Consider the following 17,834-nt stretch of genomic DNA (forward strand, 5'->3'; position numbering starts at 1 on the left):
CCCCCCTCCCCCTATCGAACCTCGCGTGATTTGTGCACAAGCCCTAATCCACTTGACCTTAGTAAGTAGACTTTGAAATTTTGCCCTCACACGCCTTTACCAACTAAGCTACTGATTCTGTGAAGTCAGTAGCTTAGGTGATACCTAAGGCGTGTGATTTTCAAACCTACTGGCTACTGACCCGATTGAGTCGCTCGTCAGATTAGTCGCCGAAAAGGTTGTCATGCGGATTCACACACTTTAAGCTCTCGCGTTTTGTAAACATATTTAGTGATAAGAACGGTTCTACCGCGATAAAATTTCATTATATATCCCCTTTAAGGATGGCTCACGCTAGAATGGTCCGGCACGGACCGAGGCGTCCGACACTTCATTTTCTATAGAAAGCATGACGTGATCACTAGACAGAGATTTTTCTAGCACGAACGAGGCAATGCTAGTGACTTCCTTCCGATATTTTGTTTATTCTTGTTCATTTATTTCCAAAAGTGGCCTTTGTATATGAAACTTATAAGATAGGTATCGATAAACTAAATATCGGAAGGAAGTCACTAGCGTTGCCCCGTTCGTGCTAGAAATAAGTTTTTTGCTAAAATTTCATTTTTGGTAGGTACAAGCTTCTATCGCTGACTGTACTTTTCTTTACTTAGGCAACTAATACTCATCGAGACTATTCTCAAAACCCCAAACACAATTAGATTGCGTTGTTTTATCACAGAGTACCTATGGCCAACTCCTGTCTTCGTCATCAGATCAGCTAGATTGTGCCATCATATTGTGACACCCTACTTACATATGTATACAAATTTACAGCTTCATCGGAAACCGGGAAGTGGGGCAAATTTAACTTGCAAGATTTGACACGTACAAACATAGTTACATACATACATAGGTACATTGCAAGTTAATTAAAAGCTTGTAAAATCTCTATGTCTAGTGATCACCGATCACCCGTCATGGAAAACGAAACAAAGTGTGTGATTTTAGTGAGCCGTGCAAATTAAAAAGCCGAGATAGCAAGATGATGAATGTTGATCGATTGCTAAAGCCGTCAACGCCGGTTTACTTGTTTTTTTACACCTTCTGGATTATATTCAAAATGATTGTGTGGAGACTGATAGCCTTTTACCAATTTAATAAATACCACGAGTAGGTTACCAAATACAGTAATTAATGTATCCTGTATAAAATATTTCATTGAGCAGGTTTGTGGTACTTACCACAAAACATTTTCGATTAACTGTTGAAAACCGCACTTTGAGCGGATTTCAATAGTTTAACTAATTTTAAACTAGATGTTATTGCAAATATAGCCATAGATACTTATTTCAATAAATAAAACTTAAGTACGTAAGTATTAATTACGTATGGCACCTAGGCTACTCATGAAAAAATTGTATAAATATTGTTTTCAAACTATAACCTATTTGTATAGATGCAGTATTTATGAACACGTGGGTCAAAATTGTCAAAAATTTTTTGAGTATTAGTTACCTATGTGACTTTCCTGTAGACTGTAGATCATAATTTAACATTCATAACAAAGACGGACTTTAAATATGTACTATTTTTTGTACTTTTATCCATATCGATATATTAAAAGCTATTTTAAATTTGTATGATACAAGTCTTAGAAAATGTATCCAAATTGTTAAATTTTGAAATATTCACAGGATAGCCGCCTTTTTGCCGAACGTTTTTGGCCCATGTTGCGTATCGTTCCGTATACGAAGTGACTGTATTTAAAAATTAATTAATTAATTAAAGGTGGTAAAAACGGAATCGAATGTTTCCTACGAAGGCCAGTATTAATATAAAGACTACACTCACTTGTTGTTTCATTTGCTGTTTGTTCAGTTTCCCCAGCGCGGCAAAGGCGGCCACTTCGAAGGCATCTTTGACACCTTTGCTGGACGCCCGCGCCGAGGTCTCCACATAAGTCGTGGCGCCAAGCTGTCTCGCTACGCCTAATGCCTGAAATAGAAGGAAGATATTAGCTTTTGGAAAGACGTGTTAACATATTGGTGAGACAAAAACAACGTACTTATTTTCTTTTCTGAGTGACCATATTGCTTAAGCTGTCAGTCTAATCAATCACACATAGGTTAACAATTGTACAGACGTAGTGCATAATTATTATCCATCGTTTTTTCACGGAAACGTACGAACGTGTCTTGCTATTAGAGTCAGTCTCGGTACAAATAGTTTTGAGGTTGACTGAAGTATCATGACCAGGGATCGTACATTTTCCAGCATTTTTGGTGCACGAAGTGTTGTTAACGGAATTGGTATAAATAATGTTAACCCTAATGATTAATTAGCGTTTATTACGTTGATATTAACCTTAATTTACCATTTCAGTTGAAATTATCTATACCAATTGCGTTAACACCAAGCGAATCGATTTGGTGCAGCGGAGTGGTGTTAACGGAATTGGTATAAATAATTTCAACCCTAATGATTAATTAGCGTTAATTACTTTAATATTAACCTTAATTTACTATTTCAGTTGAAATTATCTATACCAATTCCGTTAACACTACTCTGCTGCACCAAAAATGCTGGAAAATGTACGATCACTGATCATGACAAATACGAACGTTTCTGAGAAAATACGACGAAAAACAATTATGCAATACATCTGTAACATCTATGGGACAACTAACTCAAACGAACCTAGCCACCGCCATACAATCGAAACAAAACGACATTCTAAAATAACATTAAATTTGACATTAAGTAACATTCAAGTAACATATATCTATGTCTGGTAATGTCAGCAGCAGAAGTTGCTAAGCGGGTGAGGTGTTCAAAATTACCTTGACACGAATGACACGCTCTTATTCCCTTAACAATAAAGTCCGTCAAGATAATTTTGCACACCTGGCCCTCATAGCAACTTCTGCTGCTGACTGTACAAACAGCAACACTCCTAACTGTACATCGGAGGACCGTATTACAAAAGGCATAAGATCCACCGATGTACAGTTAACAGTGTGGACGATGGTACTAGTTTCCGTTGTCAGAAATTGTAATAAGTACAGAGAAATTAGAGCGAGTAGTTTGTATGTAAGACTTCCTATATTAAATCCAAAAGTGCTTATCGGCCCGATTCGAACTTTAAGCTAAGTCAAAAATTTTAAACTAAGCGGTGCAGACTCTGTATGGAGGCAGAGGACATCCTCACAGAGTGCCCTTGCCTAATGCGTACTCGTGACTTAATCCTGGGCTGACACATATTGCGCCCGGAGGAGGTAAAGTCTCTCGAGATCAAAAAGATCCTGCGGCTGTTTGAAGTTGCAAGTTTGGATCGAGAGTTGTAGTAGGTGGTCACAATAGATCAGCGATGGTCGCAGTGATACATAGGCTTGGAGCCTTATATAGCCCCTAACACGAAGAAGAAGAAGAAGAAGTCAAAAATTTGCTGTGTTCAATGTCGTGTCTTTAGAAAATTTTTGACATATCTTAAAGTTCGAACCAGGGGGCCGATTTTTGAATTTCGACCACTGGATTTCGTGTATTTCATTAAATAATATCTCCACTACTAGGCATTTAAATTCTACTAATAGAATTGAAATCGAGTGGTCAATACCAATAGATTCCAAATTTCGATCGCTCGTATTTCAAAAAGTAGCATTTCGCCGTTTTCCACCGTTTTTCGAGTGACGAAATCGAGCGACTGAAATTCAAATATCGGCCCCCAGGTCGTACCTATGTTGAATATTTCGCTTAAACTTTTATTACATGAAATAAATATAAGTTTATTAAGCTCATGACATGTAAGATATTTGCCTAATACTGTGTTTAAGAGTAGTTAAATTACTCGACGAAATCCAACAAAAACACACGGATAATTTGAAGTCGCGTTTACCTTAATAGAAAAAGTTCTCTTTTATATTTTAAACTAAAATCTTTTTACAAAAACTACTTCAAGTTAGGTTCCCGTCCAGTAATCTCGCAGCGAGAGGAAAATCATTCGCTATTTAAAAGCTCATTGGAAAGTTTTTGAAACTACCGACGTATTGGGATTTTAGAAGTAAAAATTGAGTTCTTTTTAAATGTTTGTTAACTAGGATTTTTCAGTGGGATAAAACTGACAGGCAACGAATTTAAGTTTATTTGAATTTCCTATTCAATACTGTGTTATTACATTTTTTTAAACTACTTAATAGTACAATTCAAAATAAAAACGAACGCATTCATAGTCCTATGCTAATAAGTTTACTCAATAAGCCGATAGATGTCGCGAAAGGAACTCGGCGATTTCTACATTTATTACATTTGTACCTATTTAAAAAAAACATTATTATTAACTAAGCTTTACTAAAGAGATATCCATTGTTACTCAGTTGTTTCGTTAAAAATCGTATTAATGTTCATTTACCGAATGGATTTAATAAAAATAATAAATCAATGTACACAAAAACCAATTTCATTTAACGCTGTTCCATTTAAATTTAACCTCAATTTCAAGCGCACATCGATGTATATGTATACTTTATGTAGGTACATATAGGTAGTACTAGGTAGGTAGGAAGTTTAGAATTCTAGATACTATTTAATAACGTATAGACGTAAATTAAATAGTATCTAGACTTGCAAAAATCCAATAAACGCCACGATTCGTATCATTTAGACGCTAACTGACGCAAATAGATTAGTTCAGTGTTAAGGGAATCCCCCGCCGATCCCTAAGGCCTCAATTAGGATCAAACTCAAGTCTCGGTGTTGGATAAAATATCACAGTTTAAGGAAAATACAGTAATCTATCTGAGAATATTTAGGAATTCAAGTTCAACCTATATATTTCGGGCGCTACGACTATAGTTTGTATCTTTAGGTATTTAAAAAAGAGTAAACAAAATCTACCTCAAATGGCTTCTTAAGCCAGTTGAGTGTAGATGAAAACATTACATGATCAAATAATGTAGGTTAAAGTCGTTCGTTCAGTGCCACAGTATTTGGTTGGTTAATCAATAAATGTTATAACTACCCGAAAATGTAGAAATTATTTGTTTCCTTTTATTTAAGTACCTAAAGACAGAGTAAAGGTAGAAATTCGTACCTAATCCCAGGGGGCCTTGCCAAGATGCCAATCGTTTGCGCTACGACAACGAAACGCTTTGTCTCTCTATCACTCTTCCATATTAGTGCGATAGTGAGACAGCGTTTCGTTGTCGTCATCTTGACTAGGCCCCTTGATTCGCCTAGAGAAAGCGACAAAAGGTGGCATAGCTATAAATAAAACTGACTAATAATAAAATATAGGCAATATCGCGAACTGTCAGAACTTGGCATAAGAGATCGGCATCGGCAAACGACAAGAATTAAAAATATGGTATACGCTTTTGATATTTAGTATAACGATTATTGGTATTTCGACGCAATGATTACGGAAGTCATGTGTAACTATCAGTTATATTATAGTAAACGGACCGTGCGCGTTGGAGGGTCTGCCATCTTGTGGCCTGAATCGGAAGCATATGTGCAGATGTACATTGCCAAAGCAAGTGCTACCATCTACCGTTCTCGTAGATACGTTTCCTTGTGCATAGAAAGTTCTGCCATCTTGTGGGCTACATGGGAAGCATAAAGGTCACATTTACGCCTCGCGCCAAAAATCTGACTGCTCCTATACTGCCCCCCTATAGTTTATGCCCGCCCCCTATAGCACGTTTAATTTTATAGCAAGCGTTTGTTAGAATGTATAGACAAATGAAGCAAAATATAATAGCCGTAAACTTTACAGCAATTAGTGACCAATAGATTGCCAAACGTTAGCACTAGACAAGTAGACAACCTACTTATAGTTTCCGCAAACCGCTATATTCGGCTTGGTATTTCTTTATCTATAGTATGAAGGTAAACTACTCTATATACTCTGATTGAATCGAATAACACCAATCACTCATTCCCAACCGTCCAGTTTATTGAAATGACCTTCGAATAGTTTGGAGTTATTAAATACTGAGGAATGCCAACGGTTGATTAATTGGGATCATTCATGCGTTGCCTATTTTTTATATTATCGTTTGAAACTAGGCCGAACAGTCTAATATAATAACATAGGGTAAATTATTTGAAACTTTAATTACCTGCCAGAAGTTTTAGGTATATTTACATAACTATGTAGTTTCAGGATCCATTTGTATACCGCTTTAGGTATATAAAGACAAAGTTTTGAATAATGAGAAGGCACACTGAAAGGTTAGGACAGATGTCGCCACTGCAACTGGACATTGTTTACGTTTTGTTGTCATGTGCGATTTTTTTAATACTTGTGATTATTAAAGTAAAATGTATTCATTTCTGACTGTACGGGAACTGCAAACCGAGCTTCGACGAAGAAATGCTAATACGGGTGGTGGAAAAAAGGCTGATTTGATACAAAGATAATCACTTAAAATATTTGAGGTTATCTTGTGTATTATTTTACCGTCTATTAAAATTTTCGAAGGCTCATGATGATGGCGACTTACCTCTTCGCTTGTGACAGGGTGTGCTTTAAGCTTAGACAGCATGGTGAGGGTCTCTTTATCGTGTCGTAGGTCAGCTTTGCAGCCGCAGAGGAGTACAGGAGCTGAACCGCCGTGCGTACGAACTTCTCTGTACCACTGGAGAAAACGTATGGTATGGTTAGTTTTGTCAGACAAGATTTTCTCTACAGACTAGTCTTCAGACTTTTTGGACCCCAGGGCTTAGCCAGGCCGTTGACTCTCACGCTTTCTTTTGACTAGCTGGCATTTGGAGATCTCTTAACATTTTGTGACGTTTTGTTCAAGTTCAATAAGGAAAAATTATATCTAACCTAGATTAAATACCTCACCAACCGTCTGAGTTATGTGCTATAATTTAATTGGTGTTTATAATTGACTTAACACACAGTAGTCGTAAATCTACCCCTGCCCCCTTCCCGGTACTACTCACTTTCCAATTATTAACCCCTATTTTATTTATCCGGGGTGTATTTCGAGATAAAAAAGCAGAAACTAATAAATACGATTAGGTGTTTTTTAAGTGACTAAGCGCCACTTGCACCATCCCACCCTGGGGTTAAACGGTTAAACCTGGAGTTGCCATGGTAGCCACTACAATTTGACACTGGTAAACGGTTTAGCCGCTTAACCCCGGGTTAGTGGGTTGGTGCAAGTGGGGCTAAGCAACAAATATTAAACGTAGGAACAAAGTTCCACATTTATAATATACCTTGGCTGCAGCATTGTGGAGGGATTCTGGCTCAGCTACGTTGAAGCATAGCATGAAGATCTTGGCGTCCTGGTACGCCAACGGCCTGACCGTGTCATACGAGGTTGTTCCTGAGGACAAACAATATTTAATTCAAATAGATGGATTGACACAGAGACTGGACTATTTCCACTGATTCATTGCTCCCTATCCCTACGTCTTCTTCTTCCTGTCTTTATCCTACGTTATGTGGGGTCGGTATAACATGTTTTTCTCACCTCACCTCAGCACTCACTCCTTTCTTTCTCATATCCTTTTTCACACAATCCATCCATCGTCTCTCCACCTCTACCATCCGCTCTCCGTCCATCAACATTCATCCCTAACATTCTTTGCCTATATGGCATTCATCCCTCCTCATTACATGCCCATACCACGCTAACCTAATACTCCTCATCTTCTTCGCTACCGGTGCTACTTTCAAACTTCCTTCCTTATATTATACTCATTCTTAATCCGATCCTTTCTCGTCACTCCTCACATCCAAACAAAAGGTACAGTGAAGTAAAATATAGACATTACATAAAGTTATTCTTATTTTATTACATAGCTGCGCACAAATCGTGTAGATGAATAAAATTTCAGTAAACACGTGAAAGCTGAACGGTGAACTGTTTCTATTATTCAGTAAGTTTCCTACCAGCAATCATATTTGCGTTCGTAACTTCGTGACTAGGGGGCTCCGGACAACCTTCACGTCAAAGTTGCGCTAATGGGTGCTTGGAAATCTGCAGGGGAAGAGAAATTGAAACAAAGTAAATAAGGTATAGTCCGAAAAGAAATTGTAGAAAATTATTGAGGGCGCCACTTCCTACGTTCCTAACTGTCGCATTTTGACGTGAAATACTTAAACATGGCAACAATTTAGTATGGTTTTTTAGGGTTCCGTACCCAAAGGGTAAAACGGGACCCTATTACTAAGACTTCGCTGTCCGTCCGTCCGTCCGTCCGTCCGTCCGTCCGTCCGTCTGTCACCAGGCTGTATCTCACGAACCGTGATAGCTAGACAGTTGAAATTTTCACAGATGATGTATTTCTGTTGCCGCTATAACAACAAAATACTAAAAACAGAATAAAATAAAGATTTAAATGGGGCTCCCATACAACAAACGTGATTTTTGACCAAAGTTAAGCAACGTCGGGAGTGGTCAGTACTTGGATGGGTGACCGTTTTTTTTTTGCTTTTTTTTCGTTTTTTTTTTTTGCATTATGGTACGGAACCCTTCGTGCGCGAGTCCGACTCGCACTTGCCCGGTTTTTTTTAGTTCCATTTTATTTAATTTCTACTATCGTATGTCGCACTATATTATTGGGATATTTAGATTTACTAGATGAATACATTTTTGTATATTCGGTCTTCTTTGGGTTTATTTACTAAGGGCTGATTTAGACGACGCGCGAACTCGTATGCGATTTTAGTTACATTGAGGACTATTGGTTACTTCCAATTCAGCCGACCAATCAAAAATGTAACAGCAATGTAATGAAATTCGCATGCAAGTTCTCGCACCGTCTAAATGAGCCTTAAAAGTTGTAACTTGTACTAATTATAACGAACAGCAAAAAATCAAACAGGGTTGGCATTTTTGTTTTGTTTAAAACAAGTGAAGTATCGGATGCTTTGAAACAAATAAAACATTAACATTTACAATACTTCGGGTTTTTAAGCTACCATATTAACGGTTATTTTATTAAATAAACAAACTAAACATCACAGACACTGAACAATAATTAGCTGAACTCATTGAGTATTTAGAAAAGAACTGAACTTAAGTAATCTTCTTCTTCAACCCAGCGTTTTCCCGGCGTAGCGCCAAGGTCCGCTTTCCTGCTCAATCTTCTCCACTTTGCCTGGTCTTCCGCATCCTCAGGTAAATTTTGCTTAATATTCTAAAAACGATTCTACTCGTATAAGAGTTAACACATAGTTCGCAAGTCCCATTTTTTGTGTAAGGAACCTAGTAACAAAATATTTTGTTACTGTTAAGCAAAATAGTGAAACGCTAAAAAAAACAAATAAAACAATTACAAACAGTAAATAAATCCACAGGTACATTACACTAAACCCAGGTGAGCAGACAAAGCGCTTAAACAATTTCCAAGGGAAAGACACCCTCGTCAGAGTAAGCCGTGCTTGCCACCGGATTATGGAGAACGATTCTGTATTAGCGATTTGTTATGGTTTTGATCTTTCTTAGGGTTCCGTACCCAACCCAAAGGGTAAAAACTAGCTAGCTAACTGTGGGACTAGATCGATTTGAAAAAAAAGTTTACCTCCCATAAAAAATGGACCAGCCAAAATGTATGAAACAGCCAAATTTTTTTTTCGCCATCTCGGGGTTGGTCCCGTAGAAAAGGTGCTCAGTATAATCCCAAAACCTCCCTGGCAACAGGAATGCACTTATTTTTTGGCCACCCTGTATATCGTCGTCTAGTACCCACAACACAAGCCTTATTGAGCTAACAGTGGGACTACGTCGATTTGTGTAAGATTGTCCCCTAAAATTAATTTAAGTATTTTATTTTTATAAAAACCATATCAAATTGTTATACCAGAATCAGCAGAGATCTAATGTACAATTTGTTGTCATTTTTAAGGTTATGCGAGGTTTTAGTAATCCTTTTTGGGTGTAAATCAATTTAAAGGTTTAAATGGCTCGTACATAACCGGGAAATGTGTATAAAATGTTACCACTGCGCGAAAAAGGGACACATCGTAATATATGGCTGATTATTTATTTGGGTTTTGTTCACCCCCTTTTTTTTAATGGAAATTAAATGGGAGAACCTGAAGAACATGTCAAAAATGAGAAGTATGAACATACTTGTAAGAGCGTAACTTATTGTTTTTTAAACTAAAATGACACGAATGAATAAATTTTATTTCTAATAAAAACAAGAGACACCGACGGAATGTAGTTGAATTTCGTAATATTAATCTTTAATTTTTTTTTGCTGCGTTATCTAACTTTATTTTCAGTTTCAGGTAGATACATTAAAAATAAAAATAAACTAACTTATCTATAAAATTAAACCTAAAAACGAATACTAAATAAAATTAAAATACGTCTAAGAATTTAATAGTAATACCTACATTTTTGGGACATTTTCAAGATTCGGAAAATCCGGTCGTCTAATACGAAACGGTAAACGTCGGAAATAAAGGTTACAAAATAAATTCGCGATAGACCCGGTATACATATATTTTAAATTTTAATGTGTTCAAAACGCAATAGTTTTAAATGTTAAAATAAATTATAAAAACGAAGTTAGACTAATGACTGTAAAATACCGTACCTAATAACATATGTGGGGCATTATCTATGAAAAGGGACCTTATTGTCGATGGCGCTTATGCCGCACAACGTCGCGCGGCATTGTTTTTATATTTTATATCGGAGCATCGTTAATAATGGCGTAAGTGCCATCGACAATAAGGTCCCTTTTCATAGATAACGTCACATAATATAAAGCTCAGTTCCCACTCATTAAGTCAACGCTTTCTTCCAGGTAAGTAAGCCGAGTAGGACTAACTTTACTTCATCACCATAAACCAAGATTTAATGAAGGAAGTTAAACATTATGTGCCAACTCTGGATTAGTGAGAATAGAATAATTAAGTCAAGTCATAATGTAATAAAAAATTTTTTTATTGGTTTTAACAGATAATCTACATTTTACTTTTTTTTACACTTTTATGTCATTTTAAATTTAATATGTAATTCTTTGTTTTCTATGGGTGCTTGCCAGAAATAAAATAAATTTATTATGATTTTTTTTATAATTACATAATATAATATTATTAATTAAGTACAACTAATTTAAGCTACAGTGATAGCATTAGGGAACAAAAAAAATATTTTATTAAATATTTGCTTGGTAAAAATAAATACATATAAAATAAATTCTATAAATTAATAAAACTAGGTACATTTGCACTTTATTCTAAAAAAATAAAAAATAAAATAATACAAAATTATTGTTGAGTGTTGAAATTTTCATTGTAAAAAAAACAAAAAGTATTTGCACTTAAATACTTACATAATTATTGTTTTGAGTGTTGAAATTTTCATTGTAAAAAAATGCAAAAAGTATATTCTGCCGAAACCAGGGATTGAACCAGGGACCTTTAGATCTTCAGTCTAACGCTCTCCCAACTGAGCTATTTCGGCGGTGATAGACCGTGTGAAATTACCGAGCAGTAGCGATAACACTTTTTTTTTATGTGATACTATCAGACTTATCTCGAGGTCACGATATGGAGATACCTCGATCGTTACACTTATGGCAAGCGTTACGATAATTACGATACCTAGCCATCCATGGGTATGATTTATAATAAATAATTCTTAAAATGTATGTAGGCACTTACGTTGTTGAAAATTGTGACTAATTGGCCTAATTGCATCAGAACTCATTGCATAAGGAAATACTGTGGATATCTTCGCTAAACTTAACATAATTTATACCCTATTTCAACTGACAGCAGTCTTGTCCCACAATAGCTTCAAACCTACGCGATTTCGCCACTCACACTCACAATTTCAAAAACGACGTAACCGACTTCAATTCCCTTCTAAGTTACGTCTTTTTGTCAATAAGTGAGTAACTTAGTATTTTGGATTATTCACGATTGTCAGAGAGGGCTACCTATTTATTTTCAGAGATTAGGTTAGGTACCTATTGTACTTACCTAACTATGTACTGTATACGTCGAGCAAACCAATATAACAAGACCTTTGACTAGGGTTGCCACCTTTTTTCTCCAGAAAAATAGTATTTTTGTTAAAATATAAAAAAGGACACCGATTTGAGGCGTTTAAAAATCCAACTCGTATACATTGCGATATCGGTCACTTTTTCTAGGTACTTACCCCTTTCTTTAGTGATGAAAATATGGGTGGCAACCCTACCGAAACACACAGCGGAAATGTCATAGTATAAATCTGACTAAAGCACAAAAAACCGGCCAAGTGCGAGTCGGACTCGCGCACGAAGGGTTCCGTACCATTCCGTAATATCGAGCAAAAAAACGGCAAAAATCACGTTTGTTGTATGGGATGGGAGCCCCACTTAAATATTTATTTTATTCTGTTTTTAGTATTTGTTGTTATAGCGGCAATAGAAATACATCATCTGTGATCAACTGTCTAGCTATCACGGATCATGAGATACCTACAGCCTGGTGACAGACAGACAGTGGACTCTTAGTAATATTAGGGTCCCGTTTTTACCCTTTGGGTACGGAATCCTAAAAATGACCCCACGGGAATGCCGCGAGCGTATTGTTTACTCAATCTGTTAAAAGTGACGTTTGGATGTCAACTTGCGGCTGAGGGCCTACCGCGAACCAACGTGTTGCCTCCCTGTCCCACTTAGGTACGAATTTACAAGTGCGACAGAGAGGCAACACGTCGAACGTGGTTCGCGGTAGGCCCTCTGTTCTACTGTTACGGCGTAGTTGTTGCTGCCTCTGTACCTCTCAATTTCTTGATAAAATGGATGACATTCGCCGCGGCATTGCTGCCGCGATTAAAACGTTCATTTCGTCACATTATCGAAATAGGAACTCCCTAAAAGGACCCACAGATTACCAGTTTGCCGGACGATATCAGCCTGTCAGTTAAACGAAAAAGGTGACAGTTCCGAACAACTGACAGGCTGATATCGTCCGGCGAACTGGTAATCTGTGGGCCCCTTAAAGTCTGACCGGTATATATGATCACGCGCTATATTGCGGAATTTCACTGCAACAATTTTTTTCATACTATACTGAACTGTAATGAGAATAACAGCGCCCTCTTGACAATGATTATATATTACTGGTACTAAATTTTGCCCCAAAAGTCTAATGTCTGAATATAAGTCAACATTATACTGGTTACCTGTGGAGGCTGTGGGTATATTGTTAAGGAATTATGCACAATATTGCAGTAGGTGTGAGAAACATTGCAAGAGTGGGAGGGAATGAGTCAATCCTGACCCTATCAAGTTGTGAAACTGCAATAAATCATGGATGTATTGTGTGAGAACTGAATTGTATAATTAAAACGTAATAGAATTGATGAGTTAATGTTTTTGTTCATTGATTAAAGTCAGACGCATTGATTGCGTTTGCGTTCACTTTTTATAATTGAGCGTTTCTTTTATTTTTTGCCATTTTTCAATATTGTGACCTTTATTGCCACTTTTGTGTTATTTCTACTCAGAATCACGAGCTCTTTCGATCCTGATGGGATAAAAAAATGTCCCAGAGTTTTTTTCCTATTGTGTTACCATTTCCCCATATACTTTGTATGGCGGTAACAAAAAGGAAAGTTTGAAAAATGTATGGAATTTTTTTTCTCCTATAAGGATGAAAAGGGCTCGCGATCCTGACTAAAAATAACACAAAAGTGGCAAAAAAGGTCACAATAATAAAAATGGCAAAAAATAAAAGCAACGCTCAATTACCCTACAGAAGGCGGCCTTCTTTTAATTTGTTCATCTCACTTTTCACTCTTGAAAAGTAAACTCGTTAACCTTTTAACCGCTGTAGACTGATACATGAGACATACAAATCCGGCTCATTTCGCCGCGGTATGATAAATACGACAAAACTTTGTGTACTACCGCCGGCGACACGAGCACGCTCGATGAAAAATTCTATGGCGGTTAAAAGGTTAAGGATGACTAACGCAGGAGGTCCGGGCCGAGGCGTCCGACACTTCAGTTTTCTATAGAAAGCATCATGTGATCACCGATAACACTCGGCCCGGGGTCGGACCGTTCTAGTGTGAGTTATCGTTTAGAGATGGGGACAGGCAATGTTTTTATTTCAATTTACACAATTTGTCCTTACTGTCACGTGGTAGCCGTGGTAGGTAAAAAAAGTAATCTATAATAGGTCATAGTACTCATAGTTAAAGAAATTATGTAATTCAAAGAAAGAAGTGTGTGTGTGTGTGTGTGTGTGTGTGTGTGTGTGTGTGTCTCTGTGTGTGTGTGTGTGTGTGTGTGTGTGTGTGTGTGTGTGTGTGTGGTGTGTGTGGTGTGTGTGTATGTGTGTGTGTGTGTGTGTGTGTGTGTGTGTGTGTGTGTTTTGTGTGTGAGTGTGTGTAAGGCTACAGACAGAGATTGTAATAATGTGTTCCATTGTCGCTCAGCCAACAGGAGAGTTCTAAAACGTTAACTGCATGTCTGCCGTGCATTCAACATGCAGCAACTGCGGTAGTTGCAAAGTCAATAATTGAGGACAGTCCATGTTCCAACAGAATTGCTAGGCGCGCGAGTCGAGTTTTAGGATGAACCAGTGTATAGTTAGTCTGTCCGGTTTTCTAAGATCAAATCGGACAGGCTATAAATATAAGGTGAAGAAGAAATCAGTTAAGATCAATACCTACGGATAAGGTTGGGATGTTATCATAATCATTTTTGACGACCGGTCTGGCCTAGTGGATAGTGACCCTGCCTGCGAAGCCGATGGTCCTGGGTTCGAATCCCAGTAAGGGCATTTATTTGTGTGATGAACACTAATATTTGTTCCTGAGTCATGGTTGATTTCTATGTATGTAAGTATGTATTTATCTATATAAGTATGTATATCTTCGCTTAGCACCCATAGTACAAGCGTTGCTTAGTTTGGGGCTAGGTTGATCTGTGTAAGATGTCCCCTAATATTTATTTATTTATTTATTTATTTATTTATTTATTTATACTGTACCTTACAGGTATCTACAGAAAAAAATACCTGTTTGTAAGACTCCATGTGTAAGTTTATACAAATTAAAGAACCCTACATAGCTTATCGATAATCGACCTGTTACGCATCCAACAAGGGTACGTAGTTCCAGAGACAGTTCATAGATGGCGCTGTAATCAAAATAAATTAATTTAGGATAGCGAATTTGTAATGTACTCATGTCACTTCCATTATACGCCATAAAAAGCACACGTTCTGACTCCAACTCCCTCAAGATTCTCCAACCCCCGTCCACAGTCCTAGTCCCTAGCTCCAGCGGCGTCGGCAGTTTAGAGCTGTTTCCCACTGACGTCCAGTTTTTTGCGGGTACGGTATTTGAAGGATCCAGTCTTCTGTAGTATGCAAGTGTAGTATGTAGTATTCCGCAAACAGAATCCTCGTGTGAAAGTTACTATATTAGCACCTATACTACTAAAACGGGATCCTGCAAAAAACCGTACCCGCAAAAAACTATTGTGTGGGAAACAGCTATTAGGCTATTGGAACCTCATTGGAACAGTCCCGGGTTCAATACTCGACGGTTCAAAGTTTTAAGTGAATTTCGACGTACGCTTCAACTTATACTGCAGGATGTGGAGGTAAACAATACTCAACTCAACGAGCTCTCATGCCTCTGATATTCCATTACATTGCTATGTGAGATGCAGAATACATGCTCACGATTTGAATATATGTGTGGAATCTGTGGTATATTTAGGTATCGGAGTTGCGTTAAGTATTTGCATTTACACTGGGATATGTGGGGAAATGGAAGTGCTGAAGACCGGAATGGTCGTAAATTTAATGGCATTACAAACTGTGTTGTGAAGTCGGCAATAATATGATTGTTAAGTTCAGTTCAGTTTTTAGTTCTTATGGCTTCTGTCCATTGGGAAAATTTGGCCAGCATCAAAGTTGGGGGGGCCAAAAGTTCAATTCCAGGTCGTGATCCAGTCCGTGTAGATGCTTGATCGGTTGAAGAATCTATATAAATATGATTGTTAAAAGTTGACATTTAAACAATCAATAACTTATTGGACCAATCACAAGTATCTAGAGTTCGAATACCGCTCTTAGACTGTTACCTACAAAGCTCACCAGCTTTAACTACCAATATAAACCAGACTTTTATTACATGGAGTTGTTACGAAACTGTAGGTCAGATTATAATAGGTGTTGAACATGAACACAATGTTTCGGGAATTGAAAAGGATGCGCTGTAACTATACTTATGTAAACTGAAACGTACATTTGCACTGGCCGACAATTCAATCTGGCTTAATTTTGTGTTACATTTTTTATTAAAAGCGGCCTAGTGTTTTGGAAGCAAAACATTCGATAACTACTCGATGACGTTAAGTGAGTAAACTACAGTCGATTAGTGTTTTGTTAACATTCGAGAGTGACATGAAACCTGACACTCGCCATTCCGAAAGTTAGCGCACTTCGAAAATATTTGTGACGTCCCACGGTCAAAGGTACCTTATGGCGGGTATGGAGTTATGCATACCCCAGTAATCTACAATAAATAAGCTATCGATAACATAAAAGATCAACCTTCTAGGTTGCGTAGTTACAGAGATATGATTTTTTGAAAATAATGTTGTGAAATGAGCAACTTTACGATAGAGAAGTTTTAAGTTTAGCCGCCTAAAAAACTATGTTCCTGAAGTAAGTTACATAGTTGACTACAAATAATAATGCCTTATATATCTGAGATTAAAAAAATATTGCGACTTGTTCTGTAATGCAAATAGAAACTTTTGATATCGACTGATTTATGTGTATACTAACCAATCTCTTGAAAATAAAGTTTTATTTCATTTTCACGATTGATTGCAATGAGCTCTCAAGATTTAAATTTTATCTATTAGAAAACGACACTGACAGACAGTTTAAGCAAAAAACAATACCGATTTAGAGGTGAAAATGTATTTTCTGACTTTTTCATATAAAATCACAAAATTGAATATTTTTACTTTTAATGTGACACACAATCAATTTTTCTGAGCACATATGAAACAAATTCTGTCATTCAAATGAAATAAATCCTAAAACCCCAACTAAATACTATATTTAACCCCTTATGCCACTTTAAACTTACATAACAATAACAGTATTTGCTCCATACATTTACGAAAAGGTACCTTATGGAAATAAATCTAATAATACATCACTACAAAATATCAATCATATTATAGTTTATCTTTTATGAATAGAAAATATTAATTTACATTAAACTGCCCCCAATTTAATTATTTCTTCGTCATAATAATCTTAAAAAAGACCAATAATTTGTATGTAATGAAAAGGTACCTTGTGGTCAAGTTACATGATGAGGCATGATGATGATGGAACAGTTAGGATAAACTAATAATATTTTGGGGTTAAGATGGTATAAATCGTCTATTTCTTATCAATAATATATTTCGGTTGCTATTGAAGATAAGCGGCATTGAGGTTCAATGACCTCAGATATTCCATAAGGTAATGCGTCGGGTATTGGCATTTTTCAGCAAACCAAATGAAGATTATTCTAGTTAAGAAAGACTTGACGAGAGTAACTTTGGTATAATAGCAGTCTACTTGGATTTGTGATGTCGGTCTATGTACGGTTATAATATTTGCGAGGCGCTCCAACCAGAACTGAAATTATCAAATTAGTTTTGCAGAATGCTAATACAGTTCTCTACCAAACTTCTTTTCCCGTATTGACTAGTTTTTTTGGGAATTTTCAATCTTTTTTCCATAAGGTACCTTTTCTACTAAACTCTGAGACGACATTACTAGGCTTATAACTAACTTATAACAAAAATAAAAACAGGTAAACAAACGTTACGCATTAAGGTTTCAGATCACACAATAAAAA

General features: G+C 36.8%; 2 protein-coding genes and 1 non-coding gene across 4 annotated transcripts in view; 1 reads left to right on the forward strand and 2 right to left on the reverse strand.

Moving 5' to 3' along the window:
* The window catches only part of LOC134797432 (S-adenosylmethionine decarboxylase proenzyme), a 439,106-nt gene that overhangs the window by 417,769 nt on the left and 3,503 nt on the right, over positions 1-17,834 (forward strand). The window lies entirely within an intron of this gene.
* The window catches only part of LOC134797442 (uncharacterized), a 240,657-nt gene that overhangs the window by 2,582 nt on the left and 220,241 nt on the right, over positions 1-17,834 (reverse strand). The window contains exons 4-6 of one of the 2 annotated variants that reach the window (XM_063769683.1): positions 7,207-7,316; positions 6,480-6,614; positions 1,831-1,974 (exon numbers count right to left, since the gene is read on the reverse strand). In XM_063769683.1, coding sequence (XP_063625753.1) covers positions 1,831-1,974; positions 6,480-6,614; positions 7,207-7,316 — 389 coding nt within the window. Of the gene's footprint in view, positions 1-1,824; positions 1,975-6,479; positions 6,615-7,206; positions 7,317-17,834 lie in introns of both variants that reach the window. The other variant, XM_063769682.1, reaches the window with a different exon arrangement.
* On the reverse strand, positions 11,345-11,417 carry Trnaf-gaa (transfer RNA phenylalanine (anticodon GAA)). Its single transcript has one exon. It is a non-coding gene; the product is annotated as a tRNA-Phe (tRNA).

Source organism: Cydia splendana, chromosome 15, assembly GCF_910591565.1.
Source record: "Cydia splendana chromosome 15, ilCydSple1.2, whole genome shotgun sequence".
Classification (NCBI taxonomy): domain Eukaryota; kingdom Metazoa; phylum Arthropoda; class Insecta; order Lepidoptera; family Tortricidae; genus Cydia; species Cydia splendana.